The sequence below is a fragment of the Astatotilapia calliptera genome, chromosome 5 (genome assembly GCF_900246225.1).
Source record: "Astatotilapia calliptera chromosome 5, fAstCal1.2, whole genome shotgun sequence".
Lineage (NCBI taxonomy): Eukaryota > Metazoa > Chordata > Actinopteri > Cichliformes > Cichlidae > Astatotilapia > Astatotilapia calliptera.
This window is the reverse complement of record NC_039306.1, coordinates 15758143-15782570: the sequence shown is the minus strand read 5'-3', so window position 1 is coordinate 15782570 and position 24428 is coordinate 15758143. Positions and strand designations below refer to the sequence as shown.

The window sequence follows — 24428 nt, the reverse complement described above, 5'->3', positions numbered from 1 at the left end:
AGTGCAGCATAGAGGCCCAAGTTGTGGGTACATAAGAGTGACTGACTCAGCTGAGGTAAAAGTAATCTGATCAGAAGATATTTGTCCATTTCTTATCTGTGACACCTACACCTACGTCTGTCTGTGAGATAGTGTTTTCTTCAAGTAAGATTGCATTTCCATGTGTGTGGACATTAACAAAACACTAAAAGAACCGATGTGGATGTGGACCGATAGTTTTGTCATCATTACAAAGAGACAAGTGGTCTGATTTTTGTGCAATGGCCAGTGGCTGGGAGCACTTTCCCTCTGTCCTCTGTAATTTTGCTTGGCATTAATTGGCATGTTCCTATATAAACTCTGTATTCCGCCCACATGCCCTCAACTATTGTAATGTAAACTACAATTCTATTTCAGGGAAGAAAATTGGTCCCTTTGTGTTAGCTGAGGGAATTATGCAACAAGCTGCACCCGCTCGTCATTTTAATTGCCACTGTACACAGGAAAAGTTCGCCTTTTGCCAACCCCTAACTGCAAAGTGGCTTATTAATCCACAAATTAAAAAAATGCAAACGGTGAGATGTGTTTTATATGTGTGGGTAAGTGGCGAATTGCAGTGGAGCTGAATTCATTCAGAATTAATTTCATCTTCCTCCCTGAATATCACCGGATTTAACTGCAACCGGTTGTGCAGCAGGCTGAATTGTGAACACACAATCCAAGCTGGTGCAGCAGATTTTTTCCCCCTTGCACTTCTCCCTAATTGTACAACAGGAATGTTGCTGATGTAATATTGTTTTGGTACACATGGAAAAGTGCATAGTTTGTAGCACAGATGTGTGTCTCTAAAAAATGTTTTGCCATAGAACTGTATGTAAAGCTAGTCTTAATTAGCAACAGACTTTGAAGTTCCCCACTTCTGGCTGCACAGACCTTAAAGTAGCCAAATTAATAGTGATAATTAGCGCAGAGAGTCAAGAAAAAGTTTATGTGTATTCACACATGTAACAGCACAGCAAGGTTAGTTATCTGGAGAAAAATGAAATATGCCAACTTTTAAATGATATCTATTGTGTATGTGTATAGTGAACGGGGGAGGGGGGGGGGGTGCTTTATCCAATGAAAAACCAACTGTGCATCCAACCTCTTGAGTTTGTGAAGTGCTGTGGCACTCAACTGGAGTGTGATTCAGTTTTAATGAGATGGAGGTGAACAAGGAGCTGGCCAGCCTTCATAGAGTGGTTAAAAAACAAAAACAAAAAAATAAAACAACGTTGATGCTCATTTTCCTTTTAAAAAAATCTTGCTAAATTTAGCAGAAGACATCCGGTTTATATAATCTATGCGAATCACCTTTTTTCTTCTTCTTTTCGGTTTATCATTAAAAATGACATTGACACTATACAAGCTCAGCTCCACATGAATAAGTCACTTGACCTGTTTGAGAAGTTGATGCACCTTTTTATCCTTTAGTCCTGCAGAAAGAACAGTGAAAATTATTATAGTTATACATTTATTTATTTATTTTTACAAATAAGAGCGACTCAAAATAATGACACATCTTTCGCTGCTGTGGCTCCCTTCACTGACTTGCAAACAAACGCTGTATGAAGCATCGTCAGGTTTCTGAGACGAGCACGGTGTCGACTCTCGCACTCATTATCTCTGTGGAAGAGCTGCGAGTGGCTGTGCGTCTCTGAGCCGATGGGCTACGGCAGGATTTTCTCAGCGCCGCTTGTTTTGAAGTTAATTTGACGAACTTTCCGAAGAGAAGCGACGTTCAATATGAAATGTAACGTTAAAAAATGCGCGGTTATGATTTAATTTAGACTCACTTGCCTCTTAGTCCTGCTCGCTGTGAGAGACAAAGAGAAGCCTTCGGTCCTTCTGCTGCGCTTGTGGATGGATATATGAGCACTTGGGCGGTAGTCTACGGGCTCGTAGTCACTGTGGCTGGCAGGCACAAGTTGGGGGGCACCGAAAGGAGTTTGTAAGACTTACCAATGTGAAGAACACTTCAGAACCAAGGACAGATCCAAACCGATGCCTGGCAAAGATGCCCAAAGTGAACAACATCTGGAATCTGCTCGTCACATGAAGCTCTTCACGTTTCTAACGTACTGAAGCTCGGCTTGCGCAAAGAAACCCTTCAAATCCATTCGGGAAGAAACACCTAGTGCTACTAACAGGTAAGAAATGGTCCCTTCATAATTTTGATGTTATACTGACGGTGGGTTTAACACAGAAAGTACTTTGTGTCTTTCCTATCTGACGTGATTTTGCATTTTTATTTTTTATTTTTTTTGTTACAAAGTCGTCGCCCCCCCCCCCCCCCAGCATGTATCCCACAGCCACAACATTACTCCCAACAGGTCCGTTATTATAATACCTTATCAGCAGTTCATGATTTTCCCAGCATTTATCCCCATTCCCCCTCTCACAAGCCACATCTGATGCACCAAAGTCTATTTGTCAACACAAACCAAAAATAGCAGGAGGAGACTTTCTTTCACTTTATTATCAGCCATCCCAATACCTGCGTGTTACTGTGGAGGTGCTAGCATTTCCCTGTATGAATATGTGAAGTTGTAATCCTGCTTGACCCGAGTGTATTCACTGTCTCAAATAAAAATTACATAATTGAGTGAAGCAGAGATTCCTCTCAAACCAATCAGGGCTTTTGTTTTTGGACAGCGCCATAAACAATGTGGTTCGACCCTAATGTGGGAAGTAATTCAGCTGGTAAATGTATCGAGTCATTGCAAAAAGTGAAGAAAGTGTTTTTGCTTTGGAATCATCCACATATCTCACGCATCATATTGTTATGACAGGAGTCAGACAGGAGTGATGGGGTAGGATTTACCTCAAAGGTAAGTTATTTATTATGGGAGACACCACCACGGTGTCTTGATGGATGTTATGTATTTTATCATCAGATGGTGTCAGCATGCTCACCAACATGCTCACCAAGAGGAAACAAAGAAAATCTGCTCTAGCACGTGTAATTCTTACATCTGTCCTTTGTCTCCCAGTCTAAGTGTGACCTATGAATAAACATACTGACAGGGCATTATTTTATTATTTTATTTTATTTTGTAAAAATTAAACAACTGCACTATTTTTTTTCTGAAAAATACGCATTTATTTCACATTCAAACACAATCAGCTGGCTGCTGGCCACCACAGAGGGATCCTAATTCCTTCAGCTGACAAGTCCAGGTGGAGGGATAAACTGGGTCCCCAGTGGAGATTATATAATGATGGGAATCATAAGATGAGCTATTGAGGTTGCAGTTTTCTCTTCTTTTTGTAGTTCATTTTCATACGTAGAGATCTGATGCTTTGAAGTGGATGATTTGTGTATTGTCTTCTGACTGAAACCTTCAGTTTTTGACAGTTTATTATCTGATGTTATATAACACTGTAACCTCTAAACTTTAAACCTAAATCTAGTTTTTAATCAGATAAGCACAGAAAAGTAGTGTTTTAAATGTCATAGGACAAGTACGCTGTTTAGGCTGTCATACTCACCCGGCTTAATGATTCATGTGCAGTGGATCGGGCTCTAAATTAAATGTCACATCGAGTACTTTTCAATAAAACTGCATGCAGACTGTGTCTACTCTTCAAATTTTGAGTTGTGTCACCATTTTAAACAATTAAAAATATAAATTATTGTTTTATAACAATTATTTTTCAGTCTGTACCTGATGATAACAAAAAAGGAGGTGCATTCATTTCTTCAGCTCATTCGCCAGACATAAATAACACTGTACTTCTGCGTAGATAATATGATTATACCTGCCAATCACCATCACTGCTGAAAGGAACTGGGTGGTGAGTCATTTTTTACACATTAGTTATACCGGGATAAGGAGTAAGGACAATAAGGAATAGTGTTCTCAAAGCCTCTTTATGCTAATGTTGGAGAAATCCTCTGTGCTGGGCAGGAGCAGTAATGCATTAGCTGATGGTTCAAAGCTGAGTAAAGCACACCGTCTTTTCTTTTTGAACTTGCCTTTCAGAGGGAATATTGTGCGCAGACAGCTGGGGAGCGTGTGACTCTCTTGGCTGCTCAGTGTGAGTGTGACAGCCGTTTCAAGATAGTTTTAATGATGTGATCGAGGCCTGATAAAAGCTACTTTAGCAGATGTTGTTGTTTTAATTCTCATGTAAGCTGATAATACTGCTCCCATTTAAAGAATGTATGCAAATAATTGGAAGAAATTTGATTTTAATAGCTGTCCACTTCAGCCACGCCAGCATTTCTTTGCAGTTCTTAGAGGTTTTAGAAGAGCTTCTGCATCTCTAACCTCACTTTAGCTTAGTTTGTATTGACCAGCCTAATTGGCTGTTCCTTGTTGCACCATTAATTCATACTGTGACCTAGTCTCTGCAACCAGAAAGCCCCCATCTGCTCAACAGACAGCACTGAAGACCAATTAGACTCTTAAAGTTGAGCTCTCCAAGTTGATTTCTCACCTTGCTTCTAATAATAGGGCAAATGTGTTGCAGCAGTCCCATACACCTGCACGTAGTGTTCAAGACACACAGCAGACATGAGACAGAGGCTGTAACTTTGTATATTACCACATGTAATTTAGTTTGATGGGTACAGATTCATCAATGCACCATAAGATTTCCCCACCCCTAATCTGATGTAATATTTATCTGGTAAGAAATTTGGCATTCATTACACTTTTTGCTCATCATTTTCACTCAAGAGATGCTTGTGCTGTCACAGGATATTCCTCACAATATCCTGTGTGATTCACAGTATCTTGTGTATCCTGAAGTGTTCAAAAGCATGCACGCACGCATGAACTTATGCTTGTGTCGCTGGTGTTTTTGGAACCAGTCCCTGTGAACCCCACTGTGACGGTTTTCTGCCTCTGTGAGCACAGGAAACAGGACACACTCAGACTCAATGAAACGACTGTTGATAGAACTGCCAATAAAAGAAGTGTCAATGCACGAGCATCTTTTTTTATACAGTATTATAATGTAAGTAACAACACTGTGTGACAGAAGGGGAAAAGTCAGTAATACGCTTCCCACTGTGTCTTAAAGGAGAACGTAGCGGCAGCACATCGCCTAGTCCAAACTGCTGCCAAGCTCTGTGGGTTTACCAGCGTGACTCCTCTGATAGCTCAACTTCTATTTAAAAAAGGAAAAACATACCCACAGACAATTTTTGTTGATATTATGTGCCATTGTTACATCCCTCAGAGCTTTCTGTGAGTAATACTGCTGAAATATAAGGTCTGATAAGAAATTCTGATAGTATTTGCAGAAAAAGAAAAGTAAACCACAAGTCTTTAAAAATACATTCCAGAGTATGAATCTACTTTAATCTATGTGTTTGTTCTGAACTATGCATTTGATAAATGTGATTAATAATTGTGTTTGGAATAAATACGATTGGCTCTCTAAGAGCGCTGTGATTGAACCTGCCCACCTAATCAGACAACCCCCGGTGGATCTTACTTCAACATGATAGGAATATATTAGCATACATGTCTCTCTGCCCACTCCCCTGCAGTCCAACCCTTATTTTTTACCCACCATGTTTCCATGGCAACCACATCCATTGAGGAGAATCACCGTGTATGTGATATCTCCGTTGCCTGGAAATTATGCTTCAGTCAAGAGGTGCCTTAAATATCAATAAATGTTTGATGTGGTCACTTGAAGGTGGTAACACTGAGTCAGTCTTTCAGATAAAATTTTATTTATTTCACACTGGAACTGCTGAGACTCTGACTAAAATATTAAGGTCTTCTGTTTCACTTCAGAAAGTAAATTCTAAGATTAATGGCTGTGTTTCAGCCTTCAGATAGAATTCTTAAATTTAGAGTCTTCAATAAAACCATTTCTCTGTAGTAATTATATAGACTCTAAGTCAGGAAAGTTAAGAAAAAGGCTTGTAGTTCAGGTAAGAATCAGTTAAAAAGATAAGAGAGAAAAAGCATGACTGTTCATATCTTTGAGTAAACCTGTGAGCAAAAAAGTGACCAATAGGCCTCTGACCCATATTTAGTTCAAGAATTTCATTGACATTGGGCAAGGACGTTACATTTTACTCCACAGGAATAGGATACAAATGTAATAGATAGATAGATAGATAGATAGATAGATAGATAGATAGATAGATAGATAGATAGATAGATAGATAGATAGATAGATAGATAGATAGATAGATAGATAGATAGATAGATAGATAGATAGATAGATAGCATATATTAATTTTCCCCCTTTTTTTTAAGGAAAGATGCTGCACTCACTGACAGAGGACTTGAAAGACATCTGCCTCCAAATTGTGTGAACCTCTTCTGCTCTCCACTTCAACCTGCTAAATCAAGCTACCTGGTCCTGCCATGCTGAGTGCAGTGCTCTGCCCCAAGTCGCAGGCCAATTCGGCACATTACTGGCCTCTCCATGTGTTCCTTCTCGAGCTGCTGATACCAGGAGTCCTGCCTAGTATTTCCAGACTGCCCCCTTCAGCCAAACGTGAGATCATCGTCGATGGGGACTTGGTGATTGGAGGCCTGTTCCCGGTGCACGAAAAAGGCGATGGAATGGAAGACTGTGGTAAGATCAACGAGGGGAGAGGGATCCAGAGACTGGAAGCCATGCTGCTGGCACTTGATGAGATTAACTCCAGCGATCGCATCCTTCCTGGTCTCCAGCTGGGGGCTCACATCCTGGACACCTGCTCGAAAGACACTTATGCTCTGGAGCAGTCGCTAGATTTTGTAAGAGCATCCCTCACTAAGGTGCACGACCCAGGTTTCATCTGCCCAGACGGCTCGAGACCAATTCAAAATGAGGTTCCACTGGCCATCTCAGGGGTTATCGGAGGATCTTACAGTGATGTTTCAATTCAGGTGAGTGTGCAAATGTATATTAACCTTTGTTTAGTGTATCAGTTGCACTTGCATGCCTTTACTGAAAACTGTGACACATGCAAAATTGCCATGCCACTGTACTAAGATAAATAGTATACCATATGGTATAGCTATGGTACATCATGTGGGTTTTCTACGTCTTGTACTGACCTCATCTGGGATGAGGGGTTGAGGTGCTAAGTTATCAGCCTATGCTAGCAAGCATGGTTAGCAAGGTGCATCCATAAACTGCATGGGTCCATTGCAGAAACAGAAATACTTGCTTATTGGTCCCCATCTAACGCATGCAATTATATTTTTAGAATTACAGTTAGCAAAATTGGACCACAGACTTCCTGGATGATCTGTCAAAATTAGCTACAGAGCAAGGCATTGTATGTGTCAGTTATCAGCATGAATCCAAAAGGCACTGACACCCCAAACACAATAAGTGATCTATTTCAGCAATGAGCGGAAGTTTTGCCTCTGGTAATTATCTTCTTTGTCTATGGGGCTCTCACCAAAACAAAGTCCTAATGTTTCTTTAAGTGTGTAAGTGTATATGTAGTCTTTTCAGTTGATTGCGTTTTGTCTGCATCTGTAATCAAGTAATTTGTTATTTCAAGAGCAAATATTTTGCAACTTAACACTTGTACGCCTTTAAAAAAAACTTGTTAATTCACAATATTATTCCAGTTATTTATTTTGTGAGCATGCATTGTGTTACATGGGGGTGGATGCTCATTCACATGTTGAAGTTGCTAAAAGAATCCTTGCATCTCCACTTTTCACAAGCTGTAGAATTGAGCCTTCAGTAGAAGAGGTTTCTCTTTGGCTGGAGTAAGAATTTACTGAGATTATTTTGTCTGAAGCATCAACATTCACAGACACATCAATCACTTTGTCAGCAACTTCATTTCTGCCTTGCAAGGAAAACTGACCTTTCACACATGTATGAAAGGTTGCTAGAGGCAGTTCATCTGACCATAATTAATTAACTCTGATTGCCCTTACATGACATAATTACTGAAGCACTCAGTGTTAGCAAGACAAAGTGCTCAGGAATAATTTGGTTATACACACACACACACACACACACACACACACACACACACGCACGCACAATATGTGGCGAAGCCTTGGGTAAACTATACACAAGTAAAGATCATCTCTATTAGCCTTAGGGGTGCGGCAACATGATCACATTTGAGTTCAGATAATAACTGGACCAATGTTTTCCAGTTTTTCGCTTGTTACATGATAAGCATCATTAATCCAGCTAATAGTCATTTATTATACACCAATATTTAATTAATACTGACTGAAATGATAAAATAACTCAAGTTCTGCTTTTTGATTTTGGGGTTCATCCTGTTTTGTGCCTCCTAAGATTTTGTGTCATGCGATCTGTTAAGTACAACAGTGGAATCTTTGCCACAGGAACCTTTTCAGTGTGTCACAAAGTATTTGTAGTACATGTTCACCTCTAATGAAAATGCTATTGTGGTTTTCCAGAAATATCACTGCTCTGCCCTCTAACTTGTTTTGAGCAGTTGAAACACTACACTGTGGGGAACTTCAGATTTGTTTGTTCAAACAGTACAGTTCCATCACATTTAATTAAAAGTTGGTGACACAGTGAAGATCACCAGTTTTAACAGCAACTTTCTACAGGCAATGTCTATCCACTTTTTTCCTCAGTCAAAGGACCTCAAAGCATAGCATCCTGGCTGCCGGGATTATCCTGGATATTTGTCTCAGAGAAACCCAGCAATAATAAAATACAATGAAAACACAAACAAACAGAGGCACTGGCTTTTGCCACAACACAAAACCTCTTAGGCATTAGGAGACTCATTGTACAGGAGTAACAATATCCTTGTCATGATAAAACGGCAATAATCATTTTATGCTTTATAACAAATTGTTTCATTGTCTGCTAAATCTTTTAGGTTTCTCACTACTTATAGCTACCTTACATTGCAGGAACTTGGTGAAGGTGAAAGTTAACTTACTTGAACAGACTCCTTTCCTCCATTCTTCCTACATTCCTGTCCAAATTCAGCCAGTAAGCAATGAGTCCATGCTCAGCAGTTTTTTGTGGCTGATGAGAAGAACTTACTGTGGAATAGGTACTTTTTCTCCTCTGCAAGGTACTGCAGAGGCAGTTTGACTAGGCACAAAAGGTTATGGTGGCCTAAAAAGCCCGTTAGTTCCTGTGGTGGAAACCAACATTATGTTTCACTGGTTCACGGATTTATGTATGTGACTAATGAAACAGTTTTGTTTCATTCAGTAACATCTCTATTCAGTTATATTGCTGATTCATATTTTTTGTGTCTAATTTGACCACTGGATGCTGTGGCTTTGCTTTTCAAACAAAAAAAAGCTTCTTTCAGCTTTTCTAAAGCTAATAAAAACCCTTTCTTGTAACGTGTTTAAGTAGTCTTCAGGAATAGTTCTTCAGGTTTCTTGAAGGACAGAGCTTTTCATTTGATATTAGTCACAACCTTGATCCCAAACTGCTTCGGTAATGTTGATATCCAGGCTCTGGGGAGGCCAGTCCATGACTGGTAGTCTTCTGTTGTTTATTTTTCTATCCTGGTATGTTTCTACTCTGTTGGCAGTGTGTTTTGGATCACTGCCATGGTAAAAAAAAAAAAAAGAAAAGAAGAAATGTCAATTAGATGCTTTCCAGATGGTATTGTATGGTGGATCAAAATCTGGCAGGACTTTTATGTGTTCATAATTACATCAATTTTGACAAGATCCCCAACACCACTGGCTGAAATGCAGCCCCAAACCACGACAGAGCCTCTGTTGGGTTTTTCAAAAGGTTATAGACACTCATTTTTCTACCTTTCTCCTGACCTCTTCCACACATACTGATGATAACACTGATGATTAGGGTGACTGATGATTAGTATAACTCCATAAGTGTTAACTGTTGATTTTCAGTCCAATTTGAAAAACCCAGCTTTGCCTTCTAAACTGACTCGTTACTCGTTACAGCAGCCAGAACCTGAAACCACAACAGATAACAAAGACTGTGATGAGTGATCACCTGTAGCTGCAGGTTTATAGTGTTAACTGGTTATGATATAATCTGTCAAGTCAATTTCTGCAGTAACGTATAACAAATATAGCAAGTAGTGTAAAATATTACTTTCCCCGGTGTGTTATGAGTTAATGTACTGTTTTACATTAATGAAAAGCAACAGCAGCTTTTGCTCCCTGTTTCCCTTCCTTAAGAATGGCTTCTTGAAAGCCATGCTTCAACTGAGGCCATTTCTGTTGAGGCTTCAGTGAACAGGACATGCTGGATTTGCCCCCCCCCCCCCCCTATTATACATGACTTTCAGACACTGTTTATTGGCTGTGGATAGTTTTTTGAGATGACAATTCTTCCTTTGTCAGTTCAAGTAAATTCAATTCAATTTTTTTATGTAGTGCCAAATCACAACAATAGTCACCCCAGGGTGCTTAATGTTGTAAGATAAAGATCCTACAATAATAGAGAGAAACCCCAACAATCAGACAACCGCCTGCCTATAAGCAGGCAACTTGATGACAGTGGGAAGGAAAACCTCCCTTTTAATACAAAGAAATCTCCAGTAGAACCAGGCTCAAGGAGGGGCAGTTATCTGCTGTGACTGTTCGAGGGTGATGGGAATGAGCTAAGATAAAAGACATGCGCTACTTGTCCTCTACTTGTCAACTTTCCTCAAATTTAATAATGACAAACTGCACACCATGCTGAGATATGCCAAGTTTTTTGGCTAATAGCTCTTTGGGAATCACGTTGTTGAAGCAGAAGTACAGTTTTATGCCTGTCAAACTGTGGTGTCCATGGTATTTATTTATTTTTTTTGTAGATTAAACTAACAAAATGGGAACAAATTATGTGTTTGCGAAAGGCTGCTAGCGTCAAAGTGACTAATGATACAATTTAAAATTGGTTCTTTGCCAAGTTGCTTATTATCTGTTGATACAACACTTGTCCATCCCTTGAGTTAGGTGCCTTTTTTATGTTTGAATGATTCATAGGTCTGTACTAAGCAACAAACAAAGAAAAACATTAGTCTGAACGTGAGTCAGCTATAAGAAAATGAGTGAAAAAGCAACCAATGTCCAAAGTAAAACAAAGATCAAGACTTTTGTGTAGTACTCTAGGTCACTTACAAAGCTTCGTATTTTAACTTATAAATATCACGTGTCATCACTTCAATAGAAAAAGTCATCAGTAATGTTTGCCATAGTGTCAAGCCAATGTTATAAATAACTGAATCCTTTATCCTTTATAACTGCAGGCTGTATGGTTTTCACTTTGAAATCTAGTATTTCTTTAAATATAAAGTATGACAGCTGAACTGTCTCATTTTGCATATCACCATGCATTGAGGAGTATAGATAACACTGAGTTGTGCTACAGCCAGAATATGATCCAACCTTAGCTAAGTTCTTGCAGAGATGAATGCTTCGTCAGAGTGTGTTAAAGCTGAATGGAGAGTTCGACAGAAAGGGACTGAGGATATCCAGCACCATGTTATAATCTTCTAAAGCCTTCATTACACTCAGGGCTTCCTTTCATAGTAATGTTGATGATGCCTTGACAAAAGAACAGCTTGTTTTTTGTCTATTTCCTTGTGAATGAATCTTCAGCAGCCACACAGTCACAAAGGCTAAAAAAGAAACTCTCTGCTTTTTTGTTTTTGTATAAATTTGAATACATACCTCTACTGTCACGATGCTCAACAGTCTCTTTGTGAGTGCCTTCACTTCCTGGGCACTTTAATGAATCGAGCCGTGAGAGTGGCTTGAGGCCCATGGTGGGATTTTTTTGAGAGGTCACTGTCTTCACAGTCCCCATTTATCCCAGAGAAGCACTTTGTGGAGATGAAGGGCATTATAAAACAGAGGAGGATGAGTGCCAGAGACCATCCTGGGGAACTTTGAGAGAAGCTGCTTTTCCCATCTGCGGGATATGTCTCCATTGGCTGGCAGGGATGTGCCCACCTGCGTGTGGAAAAGGCTGATGCTGCCTGTGATAGGGCCAAGGACAAGAGGTGGTAACGATGGTGGGAGATGAGCCAGTTTCTGTTTAGTCTCAAAGGATTTGTTCATAATTAGCCCAGCAACATTTAGAAGGCTTGCATCGCTGCCTTGCTCATCCCAGTGTATTTTGTTGTCTTTGTTATATCTTCTCACAGTTGAGGTTTTTGAAAATAGTTTGCCGTGCCAAACAGGATGTTAGCCATATAGAAGCATCTATGATTCATAACCAGCAGCCCACACATTTTACACCTATGGATTTAGCTTAGCATCACAGAGAAATCATTTAAGAAAGACAATTAAATAATTTTAATGTGTTCCCACAATTTCTTATGCTTGGGTAGCTGAACAATTTAAAAAATGACATTTTCTTAGAGGCATAGCCACAGGTTTATCTTCAACATTAACTTTATGTTGAAGATAAAAAAATGCAACACGCAGAGCTCTGAAGCAGCTCAATCAACTGCACAGACTATATGCACAGCCCAGCTGCTTGTGTCTAATCTACCTACATTAACTCATGTATGGATTGGGAAAAAAGTGTTGTAAATCTTGGGTTACTTTTTTGACATTAAAATTTTTTTTTTAAGATGAACCATCCCTGGCATGTAATATGACAATATCAACTTATCTCCCTTCAGTCTCCAGACATCAAGACTGCAGACATCTAAAGGTGTAATATTTTGAAATTATACTCAAAAAACACCAACTAAATCCTTCAAGACCGGTAGATAAACTCTATTTTATCATTGCTGAAGCATCTGGGAAGGTCCTCAATAATTTCAGGTTATAACATCTGTCCCGCCACATATCGATGTTTAATACGTTTGGTGTGCAGTGTTTTATTAACTCTGTCTTTATTCTGTTTTCCCCCGCTCACAGAGTAAGTCGGGTAAAACAAAAAACAAAAACCAACCTTGCTTTGGTGTTAACTTCAAAAGACTTTTGTTTATCATGTGATATTATAGCTGAATATAATATCGGTTATTTTAGAAGTGAAAAGTTTAGCACATTCAGAGAACACATTGCAGCTCTCTAATTAGCACATCAGTATGTCATTCAAAGTGAAGGAAAACATTGTAATGACTGGAAAGCTGGTTCGAGTCAAGACCCACACAGTCAATAATGGTGCTAGCCTATTTGTGCCTCGATGCACTTCCCTTCATCTCGCCCGTCTTAGAGCTGTTGTTTTTTTTCCTACGTAGTATCACATAAATAAAAAATGAGCCTTTACGCAGAACCCGTGGCTGTTATTTAAAATTTAGCACTGAAGATTGTGTGACAGGAGCACTGCACTTCAGTCTTAATAACAGTAAAAATTGCCAAACCTATCAAGCTGGTTCAGAAGTGCTAGGAGCTAGAAGTGATATATCAAAGCATTATTTTCTAAGAAGGCGATAAAGAGCAGATGTATTCCTGTTCTCAAGTGTGGCTCAAAAGGTTGCTCGTGTGGTGAGTATTGTTTTGCTGGTGGGAGGAAATAATAGGTGTATGTTTAATATGAAGATTTGCCTGTTCCTGAAATAGCTCATGCAAGCAATTCAACAAACAATCCTTTCTGCCTTTGCATCGCCAGCTATATGAGCTGTGATATCAGATTTTGATTACAGCCGGCTGGGATCCACAGACATAAATGCATGCACGACATGGTCTTATATAAAGTACACGTGAATAGGTCTAGCCCTTTGTTTTTGTGGGTTTGTGTGTTTGTATCTGTGGCTTAGTTCAGTTGTTTAAATATGGGTCTGTTTGTGGCCATATATACTTACATTTAGAATCTGAGGTGATAGTGACTTCCTGGAGTGTATTGCCAAATTCAAATCACATAGAACATTATTTGAGGTTCTTGTGCAGTGCCCTGTGCCCTTGTTCATACGAGCTGTTTGGTGAAATGTGGCACTGCATAAGCGTCTGAAAATTAGTTTACTTTTTGATAGTCCCTTTGGATCCTTTACACGCAAGTAGCTGGAGCTGTTTTGCAAAGAAGAATGGGCAAGAAATTCAGTCGCTAGATGAGCAAAGCTGGTAGAGACATACCCTAAAAGACTGGCAGATGTAATTACAGCAAAAGGTGGTTCTACAAAGTATTGCCTCAGGGGACCGAATAATTACACACACCCCACTTTTCAGTTATTTATTTGTAAAAAATGTTTGGAATCATGTATGATTTTCGTTCCACTTCTCACGTGTACACCACTTTGAATTGGTCTTTCACTTGAAATTCCAATAAAATTGATTCATGTTTGTGGCTGTAATGTGACAAAATGTGGAAAAGTTCAAGGGAGGCGAATACCTTTGCAAGCCACTATGTATATATGTATATATATATATAGATATATGTATGTGTGTGTGTGTGTGTGTGTGTGTGTGTGTGTGTGTGTGTGTGTGTGTGTGTGTGTGTGTGTGTGTGTGTGTATAGCTCCAAGTGGAAAGAATAGCAAGCAGAAGAATGTTGATTGGAGTTTTCAGTTTTGAAGAAGGTTTTGGAGAACTGCAGAGAGACTCTGCAGCTGAACACAAGGTTCACACTTGGTGTTGGGTTTGCCATAAGAGAAAAACAAACTAGACCGAAGTGAACGAACATTTTTAGTGTAAACTATGTGTCTGTTTGATGTTGCACAGTCAATTAAGTCACCACCGGTGTTCTGCTGTTTCAGCTGTCTCTTCACAGTAGAGCAGAACAACTTAGCCTTAGTGCTGCTCCCTCTCAGTGAGTGTTTTGATCAAAGTTTAAACTGCTGCATACATTAAAATGATGCTAAGCTGTTATTTTCATTAACAACCATTTTCTCATATATTTCAGTGCACCGATAAATTATCATATTCAAATGATAGATTGAACATTCAAAGAGCTCCATACAAACTGCTTTCCGATTCATTTACAGTTATATCACTTTTAGGTTTATTTTTCTTTTACCTTTGATGTGTTTTTGCATAGCCTACAAAAAACACAAGGACTTAGTGGAGCTCAGACTTAGTACATTTATTGTTATTGTTGTTCTTTTTGTTTTTTAAAATGACATGTATCATTAATGTAGCAACAAATCTATTCTTATTAAATTAAATGAACTCTATAGTTTGCCCAAGAATTTAATTACCGTGTACTTTTTTAGCAGCTTGATTAAAAATATCAGTAATTAACATGTTTAATGATTTACACTGCATATTTATTTTTGCACTCAACCCTTTCCTATCAATTTCAGTATTTGAATTTAACTAATACAATTCAAATGCATTGTACTTAATTCAGCAGTAAAACCATATATGCACAAATTTAACCTGTGTCATCTGCTGTATCTACTACAGGACTCAGTTTGATCTTTGGGGCTTTCCATCCTGAAACATATTATAAGACATATTAGAAAGTCTCTTCCCATGTTCCAGCTGTTTCAGTTTTTTAATGCTTCCTCCAAATGTGGTCTAAACTACATGATGCATATTACTGACTGAACCAATATTGACATAGATATTCGGCATGTTGGCCATTGTCTAACTACATTCTTAGATTCCTTTACTTTGGCGACTAACTTTCTTCTTGAAATAGAAACACTTTTTTACAGCCCCCCCCCCCCCCCCCCCTTTTTTTAATTTGTTTATTTATTTTTTACACACAACGCTACTCAGAACATGTGGTCATGGTTTATTTTTCATGCAATATATTTGATGGAAACTGCTCAGGGAGGGGGCTGTGGTAGACAAAAATTTGCAGAATTAAATGTTGTTTTTTAAATTAACATGAAAAGCAGTCATTCTGTTATATTTTTACATTGAATACTGATGGTGCTCTTTTGGACGTTAATGTTTGAAATATAAGTTACATGACCAACTGGGATAGATAACTGATACATTGTAACTATTCAGTGGACTTACAATACTTAAAATATCTATGTAACTGAATTGCTAGGCCAAAAGAACATAAATAATGACCCTAAAAAAATCTTATACAATCACTAGTCAACAATTTTTTGTATGATAATTTTTCTTTATTATGTTCAAATTTAAAAATCAGAGAAAGGAAGACTTAATTTGAAACATTAGCCCTACATTAGAAATCGTAGCAGGATTGTTTTTCTACATCACACAGTTCAGAAGAAAACTGCACCCAGTTTTAGAGTCCATCTTACAAGGCCAGATCAAAACGTGGAATGGGATGATGTGACATGATCACTTTCTCCAGTACACAATTTCAGAACATTATGATATGTAGATATGTTAGTTTTATCATTCAGCCAAATGTCGGCCTTTGGATGTCTCCACAATCAGATTTATTCAAATTTTTAACAATGTAGCGCACCAGTAGAGAAAAGGTTTATATCTGTTCAACCGTTGCAACTTCTACTCACAGTACTTTCAATATCCTATTCTGAAAGAAAATGAAAATATTACTTGGGGGGGCTTTTTTTTTTTTTTTTAGTGTTTATTGAAATAGTACAATGAAGAGATGTCACGCAAGCCAAGAGAGAGAGAGAGCTGGGAATATACATAGTAAAAGGCTTCAGGGAGGATTCAAACTCAGGCTCTGCAATAGCCTTAGGGTATATGCTTTACCTGATCAATGCGGGAAGCGATAACAGCAGCTCACTTGTGGGATGTATGTCTATATGTGTATATGTAACTTTACCTTTAAGCATTATTAGGTTTCCTACTACTTTGAAGGACAATTTCAAGGTCAGATATAATAAAAGAATTAATATTTGACAATTGCATTTCGCACTTGATAAAGTTCCAGGTCATTTGAGCATAATTTCATCAAAACTGGACGAAAAGTTTAATAATAATAATGATCATCTGAAAAGGAGCACATATCCCCATTTGGGCCATGTTTGCCAAAATTTAAGGGTCGAAATGTATTTCAGTCATTTCAAGTTGCAATTAATCAAATATAATTACCAAAACTTACCAAATATATCACGATAACTGAATACAACCAACAATTTTAAGCATCATTTTCACCTTCAGTCACCCAAAAGTTGTAAAGTTTTACAACATTTAAATAATGATTCAAGGTAATGACATCAGTCAACATAAACATGCCAATGAAATAAATGTTGATTACCAAACAGCTTTCTCTTGACATATAAAGACCTACAGCTTTTTAATAAAAATATTAGTTTATGTATAAATTGGTAGTCATGAAAGCACTTCCTGTGCAGTATAATAGAGCGTTTTCTCTGTTTTTTCCTGTTAAAGAGATTCTGGCTGGACTAATGAGCCTCCTTAACAACAGAACCAAAACAACCCTTAACTATTTAATGTACTTCCATAATAACTATGATATATTAAAAATAACCTGTAATTCTAATGAGGTCTGTAAACTAATTATGCAAATAATATTGCAGTTATGTAATAATAAACCCGTCCTCAAAAAATAAATGGGCACAGCTCATGTTACTTCTACATCTGGAAAGAGTTTCAATTTAAAGATCGCTCATGATTGGTGGAAAATACCCACCCCTCCCCCAGTTGTAGTTGTGACTGCTGTGTAAATATGCTTTGTGAATGTACAATTTTAATTATGATCAGAACTATGTGTAATTTTGGGAATACCTTTGGGCAGTTGATCCAAACAACCTATATTGGTTTGGTTCATCACTAGAGATCTGATTATGGTTGCTTCATATATGATAATATTTCACCTTTCTTCATTATGCACAAACTTAAAAATAAAAAAAGTTCTATATAGAGAAGACTTAATATGAGTTTGACTGAAGTTAAAAGCCTGAGTTATAAGTTTGTAAAATAAGGACCCAGGTCTTAACTAAATAAAATAAATGAGTGTCAGTGAAAGTGTACAGTCCTCCAAAGCTATGTGACTTAATCACAAAATAAAATACAAGTCTAGAGTTTTTGGTGTCTCTTCCTCTGAGCCGGTGCGGTGGGTGTTTCTATCCGACTGAGAGAACAAGTGGGAAATACCACATGAGGATGAACAGACGGTTACTGTCACACACTCCAGTGCCGTCCTGAAAGGTGCGCTGTCAAGCTTCTCCAAGAATCTATTGATGAAGGCCAACTGCCTGTCTAAAAAAACCCTGCAAGAGGAAACTACCTTATTATCATGCAAGTGTGACTGACTGGCTCATTGTGATTGCTGACATGTTAGCTTGCATAAAAGGTGTATATATCCCAGGCAGCATAACCTTAATCAGTGGATTTAATCAGGCATACCTATGTCTCAACAACAGACATATCTCAGTGTAAATAACTGCATGAGACCACACTAAGATCACTGGAAAGAATACTACTGGGTACAGTTTCAATGCCAAAATACATCATATTTACTCTATTTCTCCCCTCAGGAGGTTGTGGTGTATTTTATGCTGCTTCTTAGCTTTTGGGTATTTTAGCTTAACAAGTTTAAGCAGATGGCAACTTGCAGATAGGGATTAGTGTGATTTTTTTAGTCTTAACAGCCTACTGTGGATTGCATTCACAACAACAACTAGTCTCACGTCTGTGTTTTGACCTGATATACATGAGGCACTTTGTTAGTTACACCATGCTAGCACCATATCGATCCCCTTTAGCCAAAAAAACTGTTTTAATTCTTTGTGACATACAGTTACCAAGGTGCTGGAAATGTTACTCAGACACTTTGGTCCATATTTTCATGATGACATTACACAGTTACTGCAAATTTGTTGGCTGCACATCCATGATGTGAATCTTGAGTTCCACCATTTCCCAAAGCTGCTCTATTGGACTGAGATCTGGTGACTGTGGAGGCCGTGTGAATACATTCACTGCCATGTTTATGAAACTAGTTTGATTTGAACTTTGTTGGAAGGCATGTTTTCCTGCGGAGCAGCCATCAGAAGATGGGAGCACTGTTGTCATAAAATGGTTGTTATTGGTCATCAACAATGCTACTGCTAAAGTATCCTCCACACCATAATACCATCCCCACAATGGAGAATCCATACTTTAATGTTGTTTATCTCAACTTCGTGCTTTTGACTTGATTTTTTTCTGGCTCTTGGTTTAAATTTAAGCAGGTTGTCTTTAACATGCCTAAATGCAATGAATTGCTACCGTGTGATTAGCTGATTTGATATGTGCACTATCGAGCAGACAAAGAGGTGGTAAATTAAATTAATGATGGTTAGCACTGTTGCCTCACAGCAAGAAGCTCCTGAGTTCTACTCCACCATCAGGCCAGGGTCTTTCTGTGTGGAGTTTGCATGTTTTCCCCGTGTTTGCATAGGTTCTCTCTGGGTTCTCCGGCTTTCTCCCACAATCCAAAGACATGCTGTCAAGTTAATTGGAAACACTAAATTACCCATATGTGGGAATAAATGCGAGTGCGAATGGTCGTCTCTGTCTATGTTAGCCCTGCGACAGACTGGCGACCTCTCCAGGGTGTACCCTGCCTCTCGCCCTAAGACAGCTGGGATAAGACAGCTTATCCTGAAAAGGATAAGCAGATTGATGGATGGATGTTTTTATATATAGCACCAAATAATAATAACTTACAAATAATAACTTACATCTCAAGGTTAACAAAATATTACTGAGTAACATGATCTGGGAACATGCTACATGCAGAACACTGTATACTTGGTGTGTATGCAGGATAATACATATGATTTATATCATCACAGAAAGGACTAATAGCTCTGTTTAGGATTTTGTGAGCTGGAATGAGAGACCTGGGAGACAAAATGGTACTTTAATTGGGGCTTGGAGTTAGTGTAGTAGGTTCCAATTACATACACGGGGATGCCATTGTTTGGAAAGCCTCCAGGCAAACAGTGGTGCTTGAGGGAGGAGGCGGTCACATTGAAGCCCATGGGTATTCACTAATCACCACTGTGTCTCATAGGGGATTCCTGGAAAATGACAAGTTTTTACTGCCTTGCTGCCATGGCACTGTAATACTGTGTGGGAAAATAATTGCCATGAGTTTATGGTATGACTACGACACAGTCGTTTACTGCAGGCTTGTGTTCAACAAGGATGCCACGCTGAGTTGTCAGTCAAAGATTATCATCTAGCCCTGGTGAACTCAGCAGCACCAGCAATCAGCTCCAGGAGGAAATTAATGTATTATCTGGGTTACATGGGTATCATAAGTCCCAGCAAAATCTTCCCCCAATAACTTGACAGAATGGCTCAAGTGGAGAAAACAGAAAAATCCCACTGATAAAACTCATATCTGTCTGCCATTGTTGCTGTTGTTATCTGCACTATTGTTGAATCGATTTGTGGCACTGGCTGCTGGTGATGTGGATCTCTGACACAATAAGCAGTCTGAGATAGAGAAACACTGAATTGTTGCTGTTTCCACAGCCAGTCTCCACCGCTGAGCTGAATCAGACTATCAGACAGATAGCTAATCTGCACTTAATGGCTCCACTTAAACTACAAACAGAATATACAAGTCAAAAAGTAGAATAGCTTAAAAATATATAAACAAATGAATAAATACTTAATGCAGGACTTATAAGTAAATTAATTAATTTCTACACTTTATTATACAATTTACAGCAAAAACAATGACTCTGCACTCTTCATTATTATTTTGGAACCCATATTTTTGTAATTAAGAATTGATAAAACATCTATGTGTAATGCAAGACAGGTTAAAAAGTACAATTAAAGGAATAGGTATATTTAATAAATTTAAACAAATATGACTGTATGTTTAAAAAATCTTGTTCAACTTTGTAGTGTTGGGAGCACATCAGTGTACGGCTCAAGCCTTTTTCTGAAATTCCAGCAAATAATCACTTGGTTTGTCTGACATACAAAATACAGTGGAGGCACTGTCATGGTGAGGGTCTGCAGTGTCACTAGTGGTGTTGGGGATCTTGTCAAAATTGATGGACATGAACACAGCAAAGTACCATCAGATTTTGATCCATCATGCAATGTGTCTTTGTGGTAGCATCTTCATTTTCAGCATGAAAATGATCCCAAACACTCTGCCAATGAATTCAATTCAATTCAATTTTATTTATACAGCGCCAAATCACAACAACAGTCACCTCAACGTGCTTTATATTTTAAGGTAGACCCTTAGACCCTAGAATAATACATACAGAGAAAACCCCAACAATCAAATGACCCCCTATGAGCAAGCACTTTGGCGACAGTGGGAAGGAAAAACTCCCTTTTAACAGGAAGAAACCTCCGGCAGAACCAGGCTCAGGGAGGGGCGGCCGTCTGCTGCGACCGGTTGGGGTCAATGCAGTAAAACCATACCTAGCTAAGCACAGAATGCAGCACTATCAGTCATGGATTGGCCTCCCCAGAGCCTGGACCTCAACATTACTGAAGCAGTGTGGGATCATCACAACAGAGAACAAAACAAAAGGCAGCCAACATCCAAAGCAATGCTTTGAATGTCCTCCAAGAAGCCTGGAGAACTATACCTGTAGACTCATCAAAGATTAGAAAAGAAAGCCTGCCTAAGAGAGCTCAGGCTGTGTCTAAGAATAAAGATGCTCATACCAAATATTGACTTTCAAGCTTTTAGAATTGTACAAACTATTTTTCCCCTTATTTGTATGTTTATTTATGTTTAAATATATTTCAATATATCACTGCACCTATTTCCTTTTTTCCCAGCAGTTCCTGTGTATGTATAATATATATATATATATATATATATATATATATATATATATATATATATATATATATGAGAGGATGTGATGAGACTGTTTTGATAGCATTTTCATTTCTTTGCTTTCCTCAGGTGGCTAACCTCCTGCGACTGTTCCAGATCCCTCAGATCAGCTATGCCTCTACTAGTGCAAAGCTCAGTGATAAAACCCGCTATGACTACTTCGCTCGCACCGTGCCCCCTGACTTCTACCAAGCTAAAGCAATGGCTGAGATTCTGCGTTACTTTAACTGGACATACGTGTCAACAGTAGCATCAGAGGGTGACTATGGTGAAACAGGCATTGACGCCTTCCAGCAGGAGGCCCGCTCTCGCCAAATCTGCATTGCCACTTCAGCCAAAGTGAGTCGTTCCATGAACCGCCAGGGCTATGAGAATGTGATCCGCTCCTTGCAACAAAAGTCTAACGCAAAGGTTGTCATCCTGTTCACGCGCAGTGAGGACGCTCGCGAGCTCCTTGTGGCTGCTGCCAGAATGAATGTCACTTTCACTTGGGTGGCCAGTGATGGGTGGGGAGCACAGGAGGGTTTGGTGAGGGGCAGCGAGACTGCAGCAGATGGAGCTTTCACCATTGAACTAGCCTCCTATCCTGTCAGAGAGTTTGAAGACTACTTTACCAAACTGAACCCATCGACCAATATGAGGAACCCGTGGTTCAGGGAGTTCTGGGAGCACCGGTTTGACTGCAACCTACAGGAGCCTGGCTGTGCTGACTACAGCTTACGAGATGGAACTTTCGAACAGGAATCCAAAATCATGTTTGTGGTGAACGCAGTCTATGCGATGGCCTATGCCCTGCACAACATGAGGCAAGCAGTGTGCTCCAACACATCTAAGGTCTGCGATGCTATGAAACCAGGTAATGGCAAAAGGTTCTACAAGGAGTTCATCTTGAAGACCAAATTTGAAGGTATGCACAACATAAGTAAACAACAAACATGAAAAAAAAAAGAATTTAACATGTTTTTTAAATGGTTGGAAGTGGTAATATTTCACCATGGATACAAAGCAAATAAGGGTTGCAAAGAGCCATGACACAAGATTAAGCAAACAACTTCTGCTGAGCAGAGAAAGGCTTTGTAATTATTCAATTAGCAAAAAATAATCCATGAATTGGCACTGAAGAAACAGCGGGCAGGGAACATACTTTTCTTAAAATAATACTGACAGGATGAATGAATGAACAAATTCAGAGAACAGCTGTGGCTCAGGAGGTTGAATAGGTGTTGAATAGGTGCATTAATCCTAAGGTCAGTGGTTTGGATCCTTGGATCCTCTAATTTGCTGTCAAAGTGCCATTGCCCTCCTGAACTAACACTAACAACATATGCGTGAAACTGTCTTATGTTAAAAATGTGATTTGTAGTATAAAGGGCTTAGAGGGCTTGATAGGAAAAGCTGTATATAACGCAGTGCATTTATATTTCCTGTTACATGAAATAGCAGAAAAAAAAAGTATTTTAATTTAAATTATACAAAAACATGTGTTCTTCAGTCCATGAATTGAACTTTGGCTCTCTTTTTCTTTTTTTGCCTTTTGTGTTATTCTTATATTATTATTATTATTATTATTATTATTATTGTTGTTGTTGTTGTTGTTGTTGTTGTCATTATTATTATTATTATATTCCTGGCTTTGAATTTTTAAATCCTTTATATTTCCTTTAAGTCTTCATTGCTGTATTTTATGCTTCCCACCAGCACCATTCAAACCTGCAGACACAGAGAACATGGTGCGCTTTGATTCAGTTGGTGATGGCATAAGCCGCTACAACATCTTTCATTACCACAAAGACGAGGGGAAGTTCGTCTACAAGAAAGTTGGTTACTGGGACCAGAACCTGACCTTGAATACCACCATGGTGCACTGGCGTGGTGATGTGCCACCAACCTCCCAATGTAGTGACCCTTGCAGGAAGAATGAAGTGAAGAGCATGCAGCCTGGTGATGTGTGCTGCTGGATCTGTATTCCCTGTCAGTCCTACCAGTACCTGCAGGATGAGTTCACCTGTGCTGACTGTAGTTTCGGTCAGTGGCCTCTGGCTAACTTGACTGGCTGCTATGATCTGCCTGAAGAATACATCCGGTGGGAGGATGCCTGGGCTATTGGGCCTGTTACCATTTCTTGCCTTGGCATACTGTGTACCCTGTCAGTAGTAGGGGTATTCTTCAAGCACAATGAAACACCGGTGGTTAAAGCAAGTGGACGTGAGCTCTCCTACATCCTGTTGTTGGGAGTGCTGATGTGCTACAGCATGACCTTTATCTACATCACCAAGCCTTCCACAGCTGTTTGCACCCTACGCCGTCTAGGCCTGGGGACCTCCTTCGCAGTATGTTACTCAGCTCTCCTAACCAAGACGAACCGCATCGCTCGCATCTTCAGTGGGGTAAAGGATGGAGCGCAGCGGCCACGTTTCATCAGCCCGGCCTCCCAGGTAGCAATCTGTGGTGCTCTTATCTCCTGCCAGCTTCTAGTGGCTGTTATCTGGCTGCTTGTGGAGGTGCCAGGGGTTCGAAAGGAGGTGAGCCCAGAGAGGAGAAACATTGTTACGCTCAAGTGCAACAGTAGGGACACCAGCATGCTCATCTCTCTCACCTACAATTGCATTCTCATCATCCTCTGCACCGTCTACGCTTTCAAGACAAGAAAGTGTCCCGAAAACTTCAACGAGGCCAAGTTCATTGGGTTTACCATGTACACCACCTGCATCATCTGGCTCGCCTTTCAGCCTATCTTCTACGTCACAGCCAGTGACTACAGGGTAACTATCCAGAATTTTTTTTTTCCTGATAAATAGCAAATTGAGTATTTATAATTCATATTTCTATAAACCTCTAAAGCCAACTTATGTGGAGTAGTGCAAACAAAGTCTATAAAT

At 39.2% G+C, this 24428-nt stretch overlaps 1 protein-coding gene across 2 annotated transcripts in view; it reads left to right on the top strand.

Annotated features, from left to right (window-relative positions):
• Positions 1-24428, top strand: part of grm2b (glutamate receptor, metabotropic 2b) — a 30118-nt gene that overhangs the window by 420 nt on the left and 5270 nt on the right. The window contains exons 1-4 of one of the 2 annotated variants that reach the window (XM_026167497.1): positions 1-2168; positions 6251-6866; positions 21619-22456; positions 23248-24311. The exon at positions 1-2168 is cut by the window's left edge and continues 420 nt beyond it. In XM_026167497.1, the coding sequence (XP_026023282.1) occupies positions 6357-6866; positions 21619-22456; positions 23248-24311 (2412 nt within the window). In that variant the 5' untranslated portion in view covers positions 1-2168; positions 6251-6356. Of the gene's footprint in view, positions 2169-6245; positions 6867-21618; positions 22457-23247; positions 24312-24428 lie in introns of both variants that reach the window. The other variant, XM_026167496.1, reaches the window with a different exon arrangement.